The 19,747-nt window shown below is 38.4% G+C and overlaps 2 protein-coding genes across 4 annotated transcripts; both read left to right on the forward strand.

Annotated features, from left to right (window-relative positions):
- Positions 1–1,247: 1,247 nt before the first annotated feature.
- LOC135163659 (odorant receptor 13a-like) lies at positions 1,248–4,470 on the forward strand. 2 transcript variants are annotated; one of them, XM_064123281.1, is made up of 9 exons: positions 1,248–1,516; positions 1,599–1,718; positions 1,892–2,009; positions 2,086–2,350; positions 2,417–2,518; positions 2,997–3,087; positions 3,157–3,293; positions 3,515–3,655; positions 3,872–4,470. In XM_064123281.1, coding segments are annotated over exons 1-9 (1,140 nt in total). In that variant the 5' UTR covers positions 1,248–1,351; the 3' UTR covers positions 3,873–4,470. The 2 variants fall into 2 exon arrangements, with proteins under 2 accessions (XP_063979351.1, XP_063979350.1); XM_064123280.1 differs by having other exon boundaries at positions 1,255–1,516; positions 3,515–3,647.
- Positions 4,471–4,679: 209 nt separating this feature from the next.
- On the forward strand, positions 4,680–16,210 carry LOC135163658 (Golgi integral membrane protein 4-like). 2 transcript variants are annotated; one of them, XM_064123279.1, is made up of 7 exons: positions 4,680–4,935; positions 5,935–6,137; positions 6,648–7,132; positions 8,139–8,246; positions 9,666–10,126; positions 10,637–10,716; positions 15,703–16,210. In XM_064123279.1, the coding sequence occupies exons 2-7, from the start codon at positions 5,957–5,959 to the stop codon at positions 15,738–15,740; spliced, it is 1,353 nt and encodes a 450-aa protein (XP_063979349.1). In that variant the 5' UTR covers positions 4,680–4,935; positions 5,935–5,956; the 3' UTR covers positions 15,741–16,210. The 2 variants fall into 2 exon arrangements, with proteins under 2 accessions (XP_063979349.1, XP_063979348.1); XM_064123278.1 differs by having other exon boundaries at positions 4,681–4,935; positions 5,955–6,137.
- Positions 16,211–19,747: the final 3,537 nt, after the last annotated feature.

A 19,747-nucleotide genomic window follows, 5' to 3' on the forward strand; every position in this document is an offset into this window, starting at 1 on the left:
AGCCCTGATTATTATCTTCAAAAGGTTCCGTGGACAAATTTTGGTTTACCACCTCAGTTCTAAAGTATACATATATATATTTTTAACATGTTTTTGTGTGATTAAACACTAGAAGAATTTTGATGAAAAAAATATATATTGCGGAACTCGTGTCAACTAATTTACAGAAAAAAAATTTGACTCAATTAACCATCTCATACCTGAGCAATAACTTAAGAAAGTTGGGGTCCTTCCGGAGTGGGCGGAGCAAATAAATTCACACCCCTGACGTGGCAACAGCGCAGCAACCACTCGTCCTGCTTATATTTAATAAATAAATAAATAAATCGTCCCCTGTGCCTCAACCTACTTGACATTTTTCCAATTATTTTGAAAAAAAATTTATCCACACATCCAAGTGCGACCTTTTCCAGGTTAATATATACATCTTAAAAAGAATAGAGAGAGTAAGAGAGAGACTGCACATGGTTGCCACATCAACACCGTTCCCCGTTAGCTGTGTGCGCACGTATTGGTGCACAGTATACTCATGTGTGCGTAAGACGCGTTGAACTGTACTTTGGTAAAAGTTTGTGATCTAATCCAAGCCCTCAGTTCAGCGGGATCCTCGAGCTGAACTTGAAAATTTTGTCACTGTCACTCTCGATAGAAAAACCTTGAAAATTCCCATCCCCTGAGCCGGACTCGAACCGGAGTCTCTCGAGTCCCGTCGTACGATCGAACAATTTAATAATTCGGGCCGTCGTCGCTGCGTTGTTTCTCAATTCTTCTCGCGTTTCAGGTCATCACTAACAAAAGACATTTTCCTCCCAGAATTCCCTTCCCTCCAAAACCAAAGGAACTAGTCATCCAGTAACAATGGCGGTCCCTCCGGCCTCCCGAGCTCACCTGATGTCTCCCAAGACACCACCACTTTGCCATTGCGTCATCATCCCCAAATGCTGTTTCCCTCAGAGTATAAATACCCCCTTCGCGAAAAAAGTGTCGCCAGAAGCCTCGTCGTCATGGTTTCTCTATTTACCCCTTCGAATGATTGACACTCACCGATGCGTGACACCTTCGCGTTCTTCATCATCGGCGTCTGCTGGAGGACGTGGGGGACCATAATATGCAATCAACCCGTCGACACCAGCTGTCCAGCAACATTCTGCGATAATTGCGCCCTTAGTTCGTCGTCTTATCGCCTTCCTGAGAAATTTTAATAGGTGCAATTGACGGTGTCACCGTCAGGTGCTCCGTTCCGATGAGTCAGAGGTTCTGCGTCGTCAAGGGGGTCGCCGTGGACTCGAAGGAACGTTGTCTCACACTCGCGAAGGAAATCCCAAACAACTGCTAGCACCAGAAGGGGGAGATGTCTTCACCGAAGGATACGATGGGTTTCTGGGATCAACTGTACTTCAAACCTATGAAGATCGTCTCCTGTTGGGCCGGACAGTGGCCGTATCAATCGCCTATCGAGCGAACGATCATCAGGACTGCGCTGGCTTCAGCTGTCGGCAGCCAAATAATATCTCAGGTTGATCTGCACAGAAGAATAATTGAGGAAAAAATTGGATTTTTTGTTCGATCACTTCTATTGAGATGGCCCTGGTTTTCAGATTGCAGCAGTTGCTGAACATTCGAACGATCTCGATTTCTTCATGGAGCTTGTCCCTCCCTTTGTTGTTGAAGTCACATGCTTCACGAAAATGATCAATTGTTTTTTTTTCTTGGGCAAGGTGAGTAGTTGCCTTTTGTACTGATTCCTGGGCTTCACTCGAGACTTGACGAAATTTAACTTCGAGCAGATGATTTCGTGGATTTCCTGGGCAGTCGTACCAATTTCTGTTTATCATCCTCACTTCTCCTCCAGTTGTCCCCTGACATTGTTTAATAATTTTCATTTTTTTAGATAAAAATTCTGCTGGAGCAGCTGCAAGAGAACTGGAAATTATTTCCAACCGGTCGTGAGAATGAACTGCTTCGTGAACATTCCCTTCTTGGATTTCAGATGTCGATGTTGTTCTTAGGTGAACAAGTAAATTTTAATGCACTACTTTCATCGCTGATGTGGATATGGTCTTGGATTGATAACAATTTTTACAGGAACTCTGTACACATCTGGATTTGTTTTTGGAACGCAGCCTTTTCAAGCCATGATTTTACACTTCGTTTTTAAATCAAATGGTAGTATGCCACGACAGTTTCTATTTCCAGCTAACTGGGGTCCCATTGATAGTGATAAATACTACTTTCCACTGGTGATATTGTCCGCGATGTCGATTTACTGTGTAGTTACAATGCTTGTTGCCATCGATTGTGTTTTTTACACATGCTGCGGTCATGCTTGTGGATTATTCACTGCATTGGGGTAAATATGCCTGTTGAGATGACGAATTATCAGTGTGAAACGATTTTTATCGTTTGTGTGCCCAAGGTATTCAATAGAGAATTTCAATTTCAATGATGATCTGATGTCGGGAGACACTGGATTTGCTTTTCTTCGACGATGTATTCAGATACATAACAGGGTGTTAGAGTGAGTCTACAGATATTTATGTATATATATTAATTTTTTTTATGAGAAGAGATACGTAATGAATATTACATCGAGAAAATGAATTTTACATGATAGAAATCCTATAGAAAAAAAATTAGGTAGGTGAGTCCCTACGCACGGAAGAAGTGAAACTTCTTAGTGATAATCCAAAAAATACGTATCATTTCGTATGAGAGAAAAATAGCGAGAGGAAAGGATAAAACTACGGTAGAGTGACTAACACTATTTTAGATTCACGTCTTATAGATTTATTATTATGCAATGCCCAAATTAGTTGTCATCACTCGGCTCTGACGGATTAATATCTATAATATTTGCAATTTGATTTCGATTGCTAAAATACGAACACAGCCTTTTCCGAAGTCGCCTAAGAAGTTTCAATTCAAATGAAAATGTGTACAAAAGGTTTTTAATTAATTTTTTAGCTAAGTTATGGATTTTTGTATTTTCTTCTTAGATTCACGAATATAATAGAGGACGTTTTGACGTTCAACTTCTTGATAATGCTCGGATCTGTAACGATGGCGATGAGCTTAACTGCTGTCCAGGTGAAAAAGAATCAAGACTTGGAAAATAAAATCAACGTTGCTCGATTAATCATCAATTATATATAACAGATGGTAATTAATTTCAACGCTGTAGTGAAACTCTTGAAGAATTTGGCGTTCGCCGTCACACAAATTACCCAACTTGCCATCAAATGCTGGATAGCTCAACGGGTCATGGATAAGAGTCTCAATGTCAAGTTCAGTCTGTAAATGACCACTTGTATTCCTTTGCAATAAACAAATTTAGTTGAAAATCTAGTGAATATGCTCGACAATGCTATTGGATTTCTATGGAACTTCTAATTAGTCGTTTCCGTAATAATTACGTCCAAGCGAAATCCAATAATGTTTTCATGGAATTCGCTAGATTTTTTAAATAAAGTGATGTCTTACATGAATTTGTGAGACTCCATTAATTTCTTTCCAGCATTAATTCAAAATGGTATCTGGCCCCTCCGAAAACCCAAAAATTAATAGGACTGATGATTATGAGAAGTGAAATTCCGTGTCAGATTACAGCTGGCAAAGTCATCGTCATGTGTTTGGAAACTTTTTCGTCGGTAAGATGGTAATTTTCGCTTTTGATTTTTTCTCCTAAATAATTTATTCCTTATTAATTGAAAACTCTGGTGAGAAGTCATTGTTAACCATCTCCATTCCTTTGTCATTACAGACTTCGTTTTGTGTTTTATTTCTAAGCGTTTTTCAAAAATTTTGGAAATATAACTAGTTGTCAATCACATGTTGAAATGCTCTAACAAAAACTTTATAAATACCATTGCAGATCGTAAGACTCTCTGCATCGTATTTCACAATGTTCCTGGCTCTACGATAAACATTGAATCCAGCAAAAAACATTTGATAGTACAAGGGGACTCCCCTTAGCTTTCTCCTCACGGAATCCACAAATCAATCGATTTCATACGAATGAAAAGTCGTAGGAATTACTCCGTGCAGCCCTTATCACTGAAATATATTTTTTTCTGATGGAACTTTTTTTGTTTATATTCTTCGCGAAATTATCATCCAGCTATTTGATGGTTAGCACTGAAAATTGAATCAAAAAAATTAAAGACGTCTTTTTTTATTTTGAAAAATAGTCAGAAGTTACAGGTAATTTGAAAAATCACCACAATTGAACGGCACAATTATCGACGTTTTTTCAATTAACTATAACTCCTCGATTCTTCATTTTTTTCAAAATACAAAATACGTAACTAATATTTTTCATATAATTTTCATATTTTGTCATTTTTTTTTAAACAATTCAAACCGAAAGTATAGAGTTGGTTCATTCTTACGAACAAATCGTCATGAATCGACTGTGCATATTTTCGCATGAGTGAAATAACAATTATTCACTTATTTTTCAAGGAAATGTAATCAAATTGAATGGAAAATTTAATGAAATGTAAAATTGTCGATTTGGTGGTGGTGCTAGCCCATCTCATGTGCCACCGATCGGTAATATAGTTATTGTAATTACCCAGTGCTTTCCACTCAAAGAGATAGACTCTCTGGGTGCTCTGGGTGCAGCATCCCCCACCCCTTGACATAAACTATTGCCAAGATGTACAGTCCACGGTCAGAACAGGTTTCGGTTGCTCACCGCTGCTTCCTTTTTGACAATGTTTTCGGCTGTTTTATAACCTGAATCCGGTCTCAATAGCTGATCGAAGACAGGGGATAATCTCAAGGTTGTCCTGTGTCTTCGCGAAGGAGATACACAGTGTTCTTGACGCTCAGGGGGTCTCGGTGCACGTTTTCTGGGGCTAGTCCACTGGAACATCTGTCTCCTACACTTCGAGGATGACAAATTAGTGGAGGACTAACTGTTAATCTCAGGAGGTGAATCTTTTGTTTATTTATTCGTTATTTTCAGTGGATTGATCAACAGATTTTGAAGATTTCTGTCCTGTGTCTCGATCAAATAGTCAAGATTTTTCAAAAATTAACATCGAGGAGGTCTTAATGATTTTGAGATTGTTATGTCAAAAGTTCAATCAAAGATATCTTAACTGAGGATGCAGTTTAGTAACAATTTAACTCGAAAAATTTACCATTACATTTGTGATTTTTTTGCTTAATTGTAAACGATTCCTTTTCGAAATTTATGTCAAACGGTCAATTAAGAATATCAAAAGTGAAGGGATTTAATTCCAGTCCATTTTTTCCTGTCCCCCACATTGATGAGTTTATTCGATGAATTTTCTCTTAACCAATGCGCAGCATTTCATGTGAATACTTGAGTTTATGTGCGAAATTATTCTCGAGTTTCAAAGCAAAAGGTCATAGATACGATCACTTTCCATAACTTGACTTTCTAGCAAATTTGTTTCACGACTCCCAACACCAAATATTCCAAATAAAAAAACTAAATTTAGTAACAATGAATCCCATTGTGAATTGTTTACATTATTTCTCAAATTATTACTTAATTATAATGAATTTTCTTCCCAAATTTACATCAAACGTTCACGAATGTTAAAGCAAGAGTGTTAAGCAAGTGAAGGGACTTGACCCCAGCTGATCTCTCATTCCCTCTCTAAATAAAGTCTCAATAGAGCTGTATCTCCATCTCCTCCATATTTATAATTTGTTAACTTGATGGATCTCCAGAGCATATTTGGCATTTGTGAATTTTTTTGCAGAAAGTCTCGAATGGAGACTATTTTATAAAAAATCACAAAAATGAAAACCCATTGACAATTTTACAAATAAGTAAATAAAAATAAAGAGATTTCTTGTAATGATTTGGTAAACTGTTATGCAACCTCTGAATTGAACTGTTTAATAATTGAATAAGGTGGCATTTTATCAGAACATTTTTTGTCAACAATTGAATAGACTTTTGTGTTATTCAACAGAGATGAACGGCTCCCGTCTCGGTAGGGGTCGTGGGGGCCGACTGGCCATTTACGCTGGATGTCTGGTGGTGATGGCATTAATTGTATTTCTTTATCGAGCTGCAACGACGGAAATGACGAGATTACGAGACTTACATGTTCAATGTGCCCATCAGCAAGAGGCATTGGCAGCACAGCTTCAAGGTACTCCATTATTTCTACGTCACACAATGCAGACAGCGAGTCCTCCTCATTAATAGTGATTACGGTGAAGAATTTGCTTCGTTAACACAACGAGCAGCAAGAGCAACATTTTCATTTCACATAAACACATTTCAAGACACAAAGCCTTCTTATAAACTTTGTTTCGAGATCTTCTACTAAAAGTTTTCTGTTCTCGAGTTTCATTCTCATTAGACTCTGGCCAGCGTTTCACTAGGAAAATTCCCTGAAACTTGGCGGCAATATTCAGATTTCTTCTGAATATTTAATTGATTAATGTCATAAGTAAATTTTTATCATTCACAAATTCCCCCGAAATTAAGCCTCGAGATGTTCTAGTTAAACGTTTTGTTTGAAGTCAAATGGACTCATAAGAGCAGCAGCTGTGCGAATTTTATTTGGAAATATTCTAAAAAAATTCTTCTTCATGTTGAATTGATACATGTAATTGTTGCTGTTATTGCAACGAATAATGTCATTTTCCACTTGCAGTAATTTTTGAATATAAAGTTCGCCTGGAGAAGTCCCTCGCGGAGGAGAAGAACTCGAATGCCTTAGCAAAGCAAGAACTCCAGCAACGTGCCACCAGAGAAAAATCCCTGAGAGATAAAGACAGTGTTGAGGCTCTACAGAGGTTCAACTCACTCCAACAGCAGCACAAACTGCTGCAATCCGAGCAGCAGGACTTGAAGGAGGAGTGCGCAAAAAGAGAAAAATTAGCATTGGAGAATGCCAAACAACTGGAGTCCACCCTCCAGGATCTTCGCAGTCAAATTCGAGTGAAGAATAAAGACAACGGCGATAAGGAGAAATTGATTGAGAGTCTCAAGAATAAATATTTCAAACTCGACACTGAGAGAAAGGAAATTCAGGACAAATACGACGAATTGACTAACAATAATTACGACAGAGATGGAACTATTGCTCATCTGGAAAAAGAGGTGTTTCAGCTCAAACGAGAATTGGATAACATTAAGGTAATTATTTTAGACACTAAGGGCTTAGACCTTTCCCTCCCCTTTTTTCTGTTGCCTAGGGAATTTGGTTAATACTTTCATTGTTCAAATTCTCTTGTTCAATCCATTCATTGGCAATCACATAAAAGAATCCCCTCAAATCCCTTCACACTTTTGCCCCCCCCCCCTTTCCCCCAACGAGATGCTGACTAAGCTTCATCCAACACCTGTCCAGTGAGGAACAACCGCTCCATATTTTTTATCAATAGTCTAAAATCAAATGAGAAATGAAGGAAATTTCCTCAAAATACGTTTCGTCATTTATTGTTATTTAAAGTGTAAAATCGACAAAAAAATTATTTACACTGTCGATCTAATACACTAAATATTAAATTCTTATCTTACATTCGTTTGAATATTGACAACTTATTACATTTGCAAATTTGTTCGTTGTAATAGGAGGAATGCAGCCAAACCTCCCTAGTCTAGTTAACAATGGGTTTCCTTGCCTTTGGGAATTTGGGTAATCCCACAAGATGTGGTTAAAATCTTGAGATTCTGCTCCGCATGAGCAGCCCGGGTCATTTATAACTCCAACCCGGTGTAGTGTCGCTCTTTGATGGTACTGGTTTGCTCTAATACGATTGACAAGATTGACATAGATTCTCTGGGTAATTTACATTGCTTGTACCGAGCGTGTGGAGATTGTCTAAAATGTAATTCAAAGTATTTGGCGTTTTTTTTTATGGTTCATCGCTTCTGCTAGAACTATGTTTATTGTACTAGAGCATTCCTCTATTTTAAAATGATTTCGGTAATCTGGGTAGGGAATGGAGAATTCATGCGATTAATCGTCTACCGAGTAAAAATACGATTTTTTAAATTTTTCGTCAGATTTAAACTTAAGAATATTAATATTTTTTATGGCTAGATAAATTGTGTAATATTGGAAATTCTGTTTTGTAAATACTATAAATGTTGTACTGTTGAATCAATAATTTTTCTGATAAATTAATTTTTTTTCCAGCCATCCTGTAAAGCAACGTCTTCAGACCCTAGTTTATTATATGCACATGTGTATCAATTAAACATGCAACAAAGTGTAGCACCCAAAATAGCCTCGTCTCGATCGCAGGTGAGTCATCCAAGTAAAAATAATGCCAATCCAATTCCTATTCAGGCACCTCGGCAGGACAGATCTAATGATCAGCCTCAGGAGGACAATGTTAATAATATCGAGTCCGATCAAGGTGATAAACCGATCGATGAACGAGGTACAATGCTCCATTATGCACCATTGCCGTACAATAGTGTACAGATTAACAAACCAGGGCCCGATGATGTTGGAAATTTTAAAGAGAAGCAGGAGAAGTCGGTTCTACCCATCCCAAATGCTGGCGATAAATGAAATTATTGGAATTTGATACATTTTTTATTGACAAACTTTCGATTGACATTTGCTCGGCATGGCTTTGTCGCTCTAGCTTCTCTGATTACTGCACTTAGTTGGAGTGACTGTGTGCCCTTGTTTTTTTTCCTTTTTATACTGTTAATTTTAAGAGAAGAAGTTATGTTTTACTGTACTTTTGTTAGTAATTGGCCCATCGAATCTTTCTCCATGTCAGGGGTAATAATTGTTCTCATAAATGTGCCTATGCTTAGTCCATGTTATCTGGAAGATTTTAATAAAATTTTTATTATTTCTTAATGCTTGAGTTCTTATTTTTTTCAATTCTTTCTTTGTGCTTTATTTAGACTCCTGTTTTCCGCTCTAGTCAAGGGTTTGCATGCAATTATTGTTGGCTGTGACAATGTGTGAGACAAAAAAATTACCATTGACTAATTAAACAGCAATTAGTTTAAAAAATTAAGGGAGGCGGGGGGGACGGAACCTCTTCAATTGTCAATAACTTAAGATCGGTGGATAAAAAATGAAAATCATAGAATTATCGGAAACGACATTATTTTTGCCATAAAATCTATTTCATTTCCATTAAATTTTGGTTTCCATTGAAAGTTAATTCCTTGCGGCCAGATAGTAAATCAACGGCCCAGTTTCAACGTCCAATAATTTTTTGACGAATCTTCACAATCTTCAATCTCGCGAGACGCTTTAAAAACTCAACCAGAAATTAAAGTGATTTAAAATAATTGATCCACTGATTCACTGTAGAAGTGATGATCAATCAAATTTTCTTATTCCTGAACTCAATAGAAAGCAATGAAAGCATTCATTTCATTCAATGACAAAAATAAATAAAATACAAATAACGATAAAATAATAATTCTAATTAAATAAGGCATCTAAAAATGCTTCTCCAAATTCCAAGAATAATAATGAAAAAAGAATTACAATGGGAAGGAATCATTAGAAATGAGTGATTAATTAGAAAAATTATGAAGAAGCAGATGTATCCACATTTCGCATTTCACGCTTTTTTCCTTAAAAAAAAATACGCGAAGATCCAATTATTTCTCTAATGAAGAGAATTAGTTCTTCGAGCACAAATAATCGTCAACTATTCTCACACCCAGCAATTGTTTAATTTTCCAGGACAATTCAACGGCCAGTCTATCGAAACAAATTGTTGAAAGTGCTACCACATCGTTGAAAAGGTTGGAGCCATCGTCGACGGAAAAATCCCAACTATTTAATTCACCCGCGGGTCCAATGAAACAGGTGTCACGACTTAAATTGCCCATGGGTGTAGTACCAATTCCGAAGATGCTCGAGGAGAGAAGGACGAAGCAGGAGGGGATGACCTCAGGCGAGAGTAAAAATGTCCAAGGTGATGTACATGCCTCGCCATTGGAGAATGCAGAGGACAAGTTGAGAAAGGTAAAAGTCCAGAAAATGGTGGATAAAAATTCACACGACGAAGTGGGACGGAATGAGGATGGACATGCTGGTAAGCAGCATGATTTCAATCAGAAGGACAACGCACTCTGGGTGCCCAGGGTTAAGCCGGGCTTCCAAGAAATTGGAGAACTCAATCGCGAGGAGAAACTTTCTGAGTGAGTCCTTACACTTCAGTCAGTTACTGTGCCAAATATTTGTTTATGGTGGTTGTCTACCTTGAATATAGCTTTTTGTGGTTCCACGTCTAAATATCCAGTCGAAAATACCCAAACAAAAATCTCCAATGAAAAATGTCCAAAACAATAATATCCAAAACACAAATATCCAAATGCTATCAAATCCAATACAAAAGTTAGACAAATTTATTTTGAACTCCAATCCACCTTCTTGGATCTACAAACAGATCCAATGTTCGCGGATATATTTGCTATTGGGTTTTTTACAATCGGATATTGTCGAATTGGATATTTTTAACTGGATATTTTGGACTGGATATTTTCGACTGGATATTTAGACGTGCTCCCCTTTTTGTGAGACCTGGGGGACTCTAAGGAGATGAATTAGCTTTGCATTTGATAGCTCCTTCAAATAACTGGATGTTTGACAGAAAAATATATTTGTGAGATTTTTTCTGTGCATTTATGCTTGTTTTTTTTGGATAATAGGGTGGATGATGGACGACTTCAAGATGTTGAAGAGCAGGAGGATGATTACAGGGAGCCACTGCAGGGAGAGGAAGACCAGGGTATCAATTATTAATTCAATCTAATTTTAGAGTTGTTTCTTTCATTGAGGCAAAATTATCTTCGTCTTACGCTTGAAAAAAATCATAAGAAAGTATAATAGAATTTTATTCATTGTATGTCTGTGCCTTCGGCTTGACCCTTTGGAGACAACCCCCCCTCCCTCTCGCAAGCATGTGTGCCCATCATATACAAAACGATACCTTAAGAGTTTCTATTAAGCGAAAAGGCTGCCCTGAAGTGAGTTTCAAGTGCGGCTAGCGCGGACGGTCCGTTGCTTCTTCAATACACTTTCGTTTGTCCCCAAAAGCGTATTTGTGTGTCAAACGTTGTTGTACCATTCGCTATTGAACGCCCACAAGAATGTGTTAAATATTCTGTAGAGAGTCAAAAGATCAAAGGTAAGTATTCCCGTTGGCCCTCCTCTGTTATTTTACAGGGATCAGGGCACCAGCTGGACAAAATCTACAGACGAGACCAGTCCAGTCGTCCATGCTGGGACAACCATTTTTGAAAAATGGCAGGGTGGAATAGCAACGGGGCAATCACAGGTTCTGCCTCGATTTTCACCCTTTTTGCCACTCATAGAGATTCCTCCGAGTGAGGTATTCAAAACATAACAGCTGGGGAGTCGCAAGCATCGCCTCAACTTTTACCCTCGAATTAAATCATCTTAAGGGACAGCGGCCTGCAGACATTCTCTCTTGAGCACACATACACAATCGGCAGAAAAACTGTCGGGCTGCTGGTTTCACCACGCCCTGAACTTATCAACATCAGTGTTCGCAGATATTCTCTCGAACTCATAATTGGGCAAATATAATTAGACCTTCATAGTTCCAAACAAAAGGTTCTCGAGGCGACATCTCTAATCTATTGCTCCTCTTGTTAAATTTTATTTAGGGATGACGTCTTATCCAAGATCAGGTTTGCTCTCCCAACGATGGAACTGGCCAAAATTGTTATGCCTGAGAGTTCAAACCCCAGCGAACAACCTTAGGAAGCAATTAAACTCTGGATGTTGTGGTATGGTCATTCTGTAGAGCTCTAGTGATAAGCCCACCGGCTTTGGTTAATCAGATACGAAGCTCTGCCTCGGCTGCGCAATCATTCCTCGACTTGTTAAAACTCGTGAGTCATCGATTCGTTTCTAGAAGTGCCGCAGATCAAATCCTCAAAAGGAAAGGAAAAGAGAATGACGAGAAAGAGTCAGGAGTGGAGGAGCTGATAGAACAACCAATAGCCTCAACGAGTTGAAGGAACAAATTGGCAAAATGAAAAATTCAGAACATCATCCCCACCATAATGAGGACAAGGTCTCATCGGAGGAGGATCCGAGTACGGCAGAGGAGGATCAATTTTTCGCAGACAGTTGAAGGCAGGCGTCCCAAGACGATGACAACGTACACGGCCTACAACCTGCACGGATTTCGACCTAGTATTGGTTCCACAAGTGAAGGAATGTGACCCCCTCATTCCAGCCCCGAATCCAGAAATTAAAGCTTAGGGAATTAATTGTGAGAAGTTGGGCTCCACTTCCTGGCACAAAATAAGGTACAAAGAGGACCAGAAAAAGTTACAAGCTTCCCCAGTATTCGATAGTCTCAAAGTGAACAGCCAATTGGGTTTCTGTGCTCCGAAGCCATTCAGTTCCTCGCTTTTGTCCAGATCAGATACAATGGCTGGTACTTTCTTCCATAGGTTCCTACTGCAGCGTCAGAAAATATCACTAGCTATTAAATCGCTGATAACAAAGCATTCTCAGATGAGCGAAGACATCAAGGAGACGTTTCCCGGGGATTCATCAATAAAATCAGTCTCAGATGACTTGTTTCACTTTGTTTGCGCTCGTAGAGCAGAAATCATTGAAATAAGGAGGGGTTATTTTAACCCAAGAAATTCTCATTGGACTCTAAAACTCTGAGAGATACCTTCATCGGAGTTGCATTTGTATGATGAAAAATTGCAATCAGAGTTTTTGGAACAACAGGGTGGTATTCAGAAGGTATTTTTCAAGGAGAAAGAGCCCTTTCGTGGCAGTAAGTCCAGAATGGGACATTCAAGATTTCAACTAATGGCGAAAAGCTCTTTTTAGTCACACTGCCCAAAGCAGTCGAGCAAATCCTCAGCTAATTATCCTCCATGAGGGTTCCCTCCATCCAAGAAGAGAAAGTACGATCCTAGACCAACAAAAGGCCTTCAAAACGAGAAGATTCATCAACAAAGAGAAATCGCAGTTTTTTTTAAGAATCTGACTACTAGCTGAAGTTAGGTCATTTGAGCCGCTTCATTCCTCAGTGGAAAAAATGAAAGGTTTCAAACTTTATTATAAGTCCCTTACAAGGCTATTCGATTTCATTCACAAGAACACTTCCAACAATCCCTTTGACAAATCACAGTATCATCAAATACGCTACGAAAGGATCACCCCAAATGAGGAGGGAAATAGAAATAATGCTTCCTCAAAGAATAATGGAAAAGGGAATTGGGAGACAGGGCTAACATCGCCAATGTTCCTGATCCCGCAACCAAATGGAACTTTTCGACAAATTTTCAATCTTCCTTGCTTAAACAATTATCTTTATCCATCCAAATTGCGGTTAATAAGTCAGCACAAAGCCCCATCATTCCTCCAGAAAAATGACCTTTTGGCAACAATAGACCTGTCACACGCATACCTTCATGTACCAATCAACAGGTCTCATCGCAGATATCTCTGTTCTACAAAAATCAACTGTACAACGTGACATTCCTACCATTCGGACTATGGACAGCCTCTTTGGTCTTCTCCAGAATAAGCAACTGGCTAGCAGATCTGTTTCGACAAGGGAAATGAAGTTCTGGTCTATCTGAACGATTTTCACCAAGATGCCGGGACCCTGGAAAACCAAATTCCTTTTGGGATGAAGCTGCTACGTTCCTTGGGCTAGAAAATCAACACCGAAACGTCGGTAATATCTCCATCACACCAAAGTTCTTCAAGTTCTTGGGCATCTTGTGATACACCGAGCGGAACGTGATGACATTCCCCGAGTACAAAAAGTCTGGGATTCTTGGGTTCACAGAAAAGCTATTGATCTCAAGGGTGTGGCACTGGAAACTGGGAAGTTTCCTTCTAGGGATGTTAAATTTCGCAGCATTGGTTACCCCCCTGGGAAGACTTCTCATGACAGCTTTTACGAGGATGTCGTCGTCTGTCGAACGTCACACTAAACAAGAAGTTTCTTCTACTCCACTTGAGCAGCTTAGATTGCTTCTGATGGAAACAGAACATTTACCAAACAAAACCCGATTTTCCGAGCAGATGACGACATATTCCTCACAACAGATGTCTCCGAAACGGGACAGGATTCCAGCTGGATCAATGGTTTCAAGCGGGAAAATGGACTCCGGATCAATTAACATGGGACATCAACCGCAAGGAACTACCCTGTCTTACCGGAAATCCAAATGTTCAAGGACTACCTGAAAGACAAATGGGTTATGCTACAAGCAGATAACGGAATCACTGTAGCCTACATCAGGAATCATGAGGGAACACGTTCACAGATACTATTAAACCTAGTGAAGGAATTCTTAATTCTGCTCCACCAGAACGAGATTCATCTCATCCCATTATTTTTCCTACCGGGAAGACTCAACACATTGGCAGACAGACTGTCCCGAAATCTCCATTTCCGATTTGGTATCTCAGTCTCAAGATTCTACAAGTCAGTCTGAAGATTCTTTTGTCTCCAAAAAATGAGGAACGCCTGAGATCGATTCATTTGGGACATCTCGTTCCAAGATAGTTCCCACATATGTCTCGATGGAAGCAGACGATCAAGATGCTCTGTATATAGATGTCTTCAGCAGGACTTGGGACGTAGGCATAGTCTGGATACTTTCTCCTGCTGTCATTCCCAAAGTACTGTAACATCTCAATTCAGCGAGAGGGACCTTCCTACTGGTCACTCCAAGGTGGGAAGAGACGTTCTGGCCAGGAGTCCTCAAAAAGGGTAGTCTAGCCGCTGCGTTTCAGCTTCAAAATCTCAAGAACTATCTGATAGACATGGCCACCGGTCTTCCTTCAGAAAGGATTGATGAAGAGCTAGTTTCATAGGTCTCGAAGATACGAGGTGGGGTAACTTCGTGCGAGGCCTACTCGATCCAGATGTTAAGCTGAGGGACTCTTCATTGAAAACCTGCTCATTGATATGGAATGAATGGAGGCATTGGTGGAGAGAAATTGATGTCCAGTCAAATGATCTAAGCGGTCATCATTTGGTAACATATTTGAGCTTCTTCTTCTCAAAGAAGAAATTGGCTCATAGTTTAATCTTGAATCATGAGCCAGTAATTTGCTCTCTCAACAATCCGTGTGGTGGAACTAGCTTAACTTCTCATCCTCTGGTAAAGTTAGCTCTAAAGTCCATCGAAGTTCAGAGAGCTGATAGATTATAAAGATTTCTCCGAAGGATTCGGCGAAGGCACAGCCATAAAATAAACGCAGGAAGGGCAGGGAATGTATATTCTAGGTCTTGCCGAGGCCTGATCCGCGTGAGGCTTAGTCGTCACCAGAACCATGAGAATAGTGTTTTACCCATTCTTCATGATTCAGAGGAAATACTGAAGAAACAACGTAACGTCCGCGCTGGCCGCACTTGAAACTCACTTCAGGGTACCCTTTTCCCTGCATACAGGCTCTCCAAGGTAATGTTTTGGGTATGATGGGCACAGATGCGAGGAGGTGGGGCGAGGTAAACTCCGAAGGGTCAAGCCTCGGTAAGGTCTAAAATATACATCTTCTTTCTCTCGGGGTGGAGAACGGTTCTATTTTTACAAATTGTTCCATCGATATATTTTTCATGAACTTTTCTTATTAGAGATTTTTTGACAGAAAAAGTACTAGAAAATTTAATAAAAATGGAATTAAATTTTTTCTTCAATGCTCAAATTTATTTGGGCATTTGTTCATATATAAATTTAAATCGCCATTTTTCTTTCAGACGAGGACGATCAAATAGAAGACGATCAGATAAAGTAGCGAATACAGTGGAGCATCAATCATTGGCTCGCCAAATGGTGAATCTGTCAATGTGCGCCTCGAAATATCCATAAATCGTATTTTTCCATAGACCTGCGATGACTGACAAACTGTTTGCGATGAAACTGAGTGACACCTAGACATGTCCCAATAATGCATTTATGTTCAAGGAACTCCCAGACGGGATTCACCTTTTTTATTTCCCACGATGATTTCAGATGGAGAATAGTTCTCTCGGCTGAACAATTTCAAGACTGTTCTAATAACTTTAATTACATGTACAGAATTTTTAATTTAGTTTCAACGTCGATTGCGTCATTGCAAGCGTTATGTATAGAATAATACGCGTAATTAATTCACACTAGGTTAAACGAACTTATTAATCTCGAGGTTTATATGTTTTTAAGAGTAAAATAGCAAAATGTAAATAATGGACATGAGTTTTAATAAATAATGTTGCTGGTAGCTGACTTGTGTGCTTCCAAATTACTTGAGATACTGAGTCATCCCCGTCACTACAGATCCTATTGTGACTTGTTTTTCGGGCCCAGAATTTTCTCTTTATTGTTTTAATGTACTTCTTGGAAAGTAAAATAAAATCAGTAAAAACAATTGCAATCAAACAAAAAATTGGGTGTGAGGAGTCCCTACGCTCACAAGAAAACTTCGTATGAGGGAAACATAGGGAGAGGTAAAGGATGAGAATATGATGAAGTGACCAAAACTTTTTTAATTCACATTTTATGAATTTATTATTATGTTAAGCCCAAATTAATTATCATCGCCGGTAAAATGTCTTACTCTTTCTCTCTCGTGTCCTCTAACTTTCTCTCTTGCTCTTCGCCTCCCGGGTGACGTTAAACGTTCAACGATATTCCCCCTCCAGGGTAGCGTTAAACGTTTAGATAAAAATCATTGGTTTTTGGAAATATTATTTTTGCACATGACGTACGATGGCAAAATATTTTATGCAGAAATCCTTGAGTATAAATTCTCACTTTTTCCTCTGTATTTCACATTTTCCTCTCCAGAAAAATGAAGGAAAAATACTCGGGCAATTCGTGCTCAAGATTTTATAATACAGGAATTATAAATAATCTTTGTTGTGCATTAGAACTGTCTTTAATAGTTCATTTGAACAATTTTAGAATTATATTAGAGTGGATTTAATTTATAATAACTGTCATAAGGATACGGACCCCGTCCAGCAACTAGTCGGCACCACTAAAACTTTAATATCATTATTAATTAATAATAATATTAGTAATCTATTGATAATTAGGGAGCTAATAGATTAATTAATTAACAATCTATTATGAAAAGGAAAATGGATTAAGTGGAAATGAAAAAAAAATTGAGTGAAGTTCTTCCAAAAAATTACAACAAATTACATAGTCCAGGGATGGAATCTAAACCGTTGACTTTATTCGACCAAATATTTTCTCGTTTTTTCACCAGAAAAATCTTTCAATAAAATTAATGACGCTGGAGCCTCCATAAACGATGTTGTTGATTCAGTTTCTGATGCATTAATTCCTACTTGGCTTTGATACAATTCAAATTAGAGTGGCTGAATGTCAACGATTCCGACTGTATTATGACCTCCGGAATAATTAAAAATTTTATTGACGCGATCTGGCGTAGGCGTGCCTAACAGAAGTCTTGTGACGTTATGTAAATACGATAAATCTTGACTTTTCAATTAGCATTCTCAATGAACTTATTCTCATGTTATGTACTAATAAATCCAGGTATTTTTACCAGGTAAACTCGGCTGAATTATTCCTCACTCAGTATGAGAAAAAGAGTTGAGTGAAGGAGAGAAATAATGAGGATTGAGTGTGTGGGTGGGGACTTGACCTTGGATTTTATGCAGATGGACTACTCTTCTGGCGGTCAGTATCAATGGAATTGTTTATTACGAGATGAGACGGTGGTCAGGTATAATTTTTTTCCTGGAAGTTTTCAAAGGGGGGGAAGAGAACACAACAAATTTTGTAGGAAAAAGAAATTCGATACGAGTTTTAGATAAACTTCTTCTTCTAAAAATTGTAATTAATAATGGATCAAGATGCGAATAATGTCTTTGAATAGAATGAAATCTTATGGCTCAATATGTAAATAGGAAAAAAATATATAATTAAGGAGATCAGGCAATCGGCGAACGTAAAAGGGAGACGTGTTTTTTTTTAGAACTTTTGTAGGGAAATATTCCCTGAGTGTCAGGAGTTTGAAATAAACTAAAACCAATGCTTCTTATTTTAAGAAGTATTACATTAGTCGATTATATTAAATAAACGATTGAATACAGCAACTCCGATAAATTCCGGATTAAATGGAACAATAGATGTAAAAGAAATAAGTTTGGCGATGTGCTCTCGGTTAAGTCGTGGAGCGAACTGTCCTCCACTTTTCGTAGTTCTAGGGACCTCAGGCCCACGTAGACCCCTTTTGTTTATGACTGGAAAACAGCCAACGTCGCCAGCGTCCTAATGTTTTCCAGATGAAAATCCGGGGTGTCGAGTGGAGTACACACAAGGACCCCCTTGTCCTCTACTACGTTCTGTTAGTTGGCCCAACGTATTATTGTTTTGAAAAATTCCCTCACACTTTTGCAGTGAGTCCTCCAAACTATAGTATAAACTATGGTGGCTCTTGTCACTTAAGTAAATAGGGCGAGAGCTTATCACTACTACCTAAATGCTTCTGTCGAGCGAACTGATATTGTGGACGGCGTGAGCTGCTTCTGCGGCTATAAGTTTTAAGACAGACTATGTAATATGGTTCTGACCCAAATAAAAAGAATTGACTGTCCACCCTAGTCCCAAATATACACAGTAGAAAGGCAATGGTGAAGAGGAATCTTGAGAAAATAAAAGTTTCAGTCCCAAACTCGATTTCTTGCATTTGAAAGATTGCATCACTTCTTACAAAACTGTAAAATCAATTTTTAAAAAGGGGAAAAATGTAGTCATGTAAAGAATGCAAATACTATGGATTAAAAAACACATTTGCACAATTTAAATATATGAAAAATGGAGTGAAATAAAAAAATCAAGAAGCATTGAATTTTTCTCACGAATTTGTTCGACCTATTCTCTTCGACCGGAAATTCTAATGACAGAAGCTTTCAGTCGTAGGAGACTGTAACAAGTGCTTGGAACTCTTTCTATGTTACTCACGTGCCTTATATCATTTCATTTCATTCAGCCACTTCATTACAGAATTGTTCCCATATTAAATGACGCAGAGGACACGAAGGTCTGTGTATCAATTGAAATAGGAGTAGGGACTTGAAATAAGAAACACTTTTAATAAAAAATTGGATCTTTATTGCGAGGTTTTCACGTTTCGACTGGTTTTGCGGGACTAGGATTTTGTGGAAAACTGCATGATTCCGATACCTCTAGTCCTTGATGGTCCTTTCTGAGTGTTTCTTGTTGTTTTTATTATGGTTAAAAAAAATATATGCATCCGATGCATCATATCACGGTTTCTGATTCAAATCCCGGTCTTGACTATCCATATTTTTACATATAATATCACGAGAGCTCCGAAATTATCGGATATTTCCCGATAGGTTCGTTGCAAATAAATAAACGTGTCAAGTTTTCCAGTTTAAAAATCACGAGCGCGAAGCGCGAGTGATTTTTCTGGAAAACTTGACAAGCTTATTTGTTTGTAGGGAACCTTGAGGGAAATATCCGATAATTTCGAAGTTCGAGTGGTATTCGGGGGATTATTTTTTCCATCGAAATCTTGGCCGATAGAATTGCACCATGAGACATAATTTTCAACGAATTGCCATTTAATCTGTCAGATACAATTGAGGGTTACTTCATCATTTGTTTTTTTTTTTATATAGGCAACATGCAAAATTATCGCATGTAATACCACAAGAGCTCCGAAATTATCGGATATTTCCCGATAGGTTCGTTGCAAACAAATGAACGTGTCAAGTTTTCCAGTTTAAAAATCACGAGCGCGAAGCGCGAGTGATTTTTCTG

The sequence above is a fragment of the Diachasmimorpha longicaudata genome, chromosome 6, assembly GCF_034640455.1.
Source record: "Diachasmimorpha longicaudata isolate KC_UGA_2023 chromosome 6, iyDiaLong2, whole genome shotgun sequence".
Classification (NCBI taxonomy): Eukaryota; Metazoa; Arthropoda; class Insecta; order Hymenoptera; family Braconidae; genus Diachasmimorpha; species Diachasmimorpha longicaudata.

Coding starts and splice junctions, on each gene's coding strand:
- LOC135163659 (XM_064123280.1), top strand. CDS start 1,352: ATGTCTTCACCGAAGGATACGATGGGTTTCTGGGATCAACTGTACTTC. Junction 3,088..3,156: donor TGAGCTTAACTGCTGTCCAG/GTGAAAAAGAAT, acceptor TATATATAACAG/ATGGTAATTAATTTCAACGC. Junction 3,648..3,871: donor GTTTGGAAACTTTTTCGTCG/GTAAGATGGTAA, acceptor ATACCATTGCAG/ATCGTAAGACTCTCTGCATC.
- LOC135163658 (XM_064123279.1), top strand. CDS start 5,957: ATGAACGGCTCCCGTCTCGGTAGGGGTCGTGGGGGCCGACTGGCCATT. Junction 7,133..8,138: donor GAGAATTGGATAACATTAAG/GTAATTATTTTA, acceptor TTTTTTTTCCAG/CCATCCTGTAAAGCAACGTC. Junction 8,247..9,665: donor TAGCCTCGTCTCGATCGCAG/GTGAGTCATCCA, acceptor TTAATTTTCCAG/GACAATTCAACGGCCAGTCT.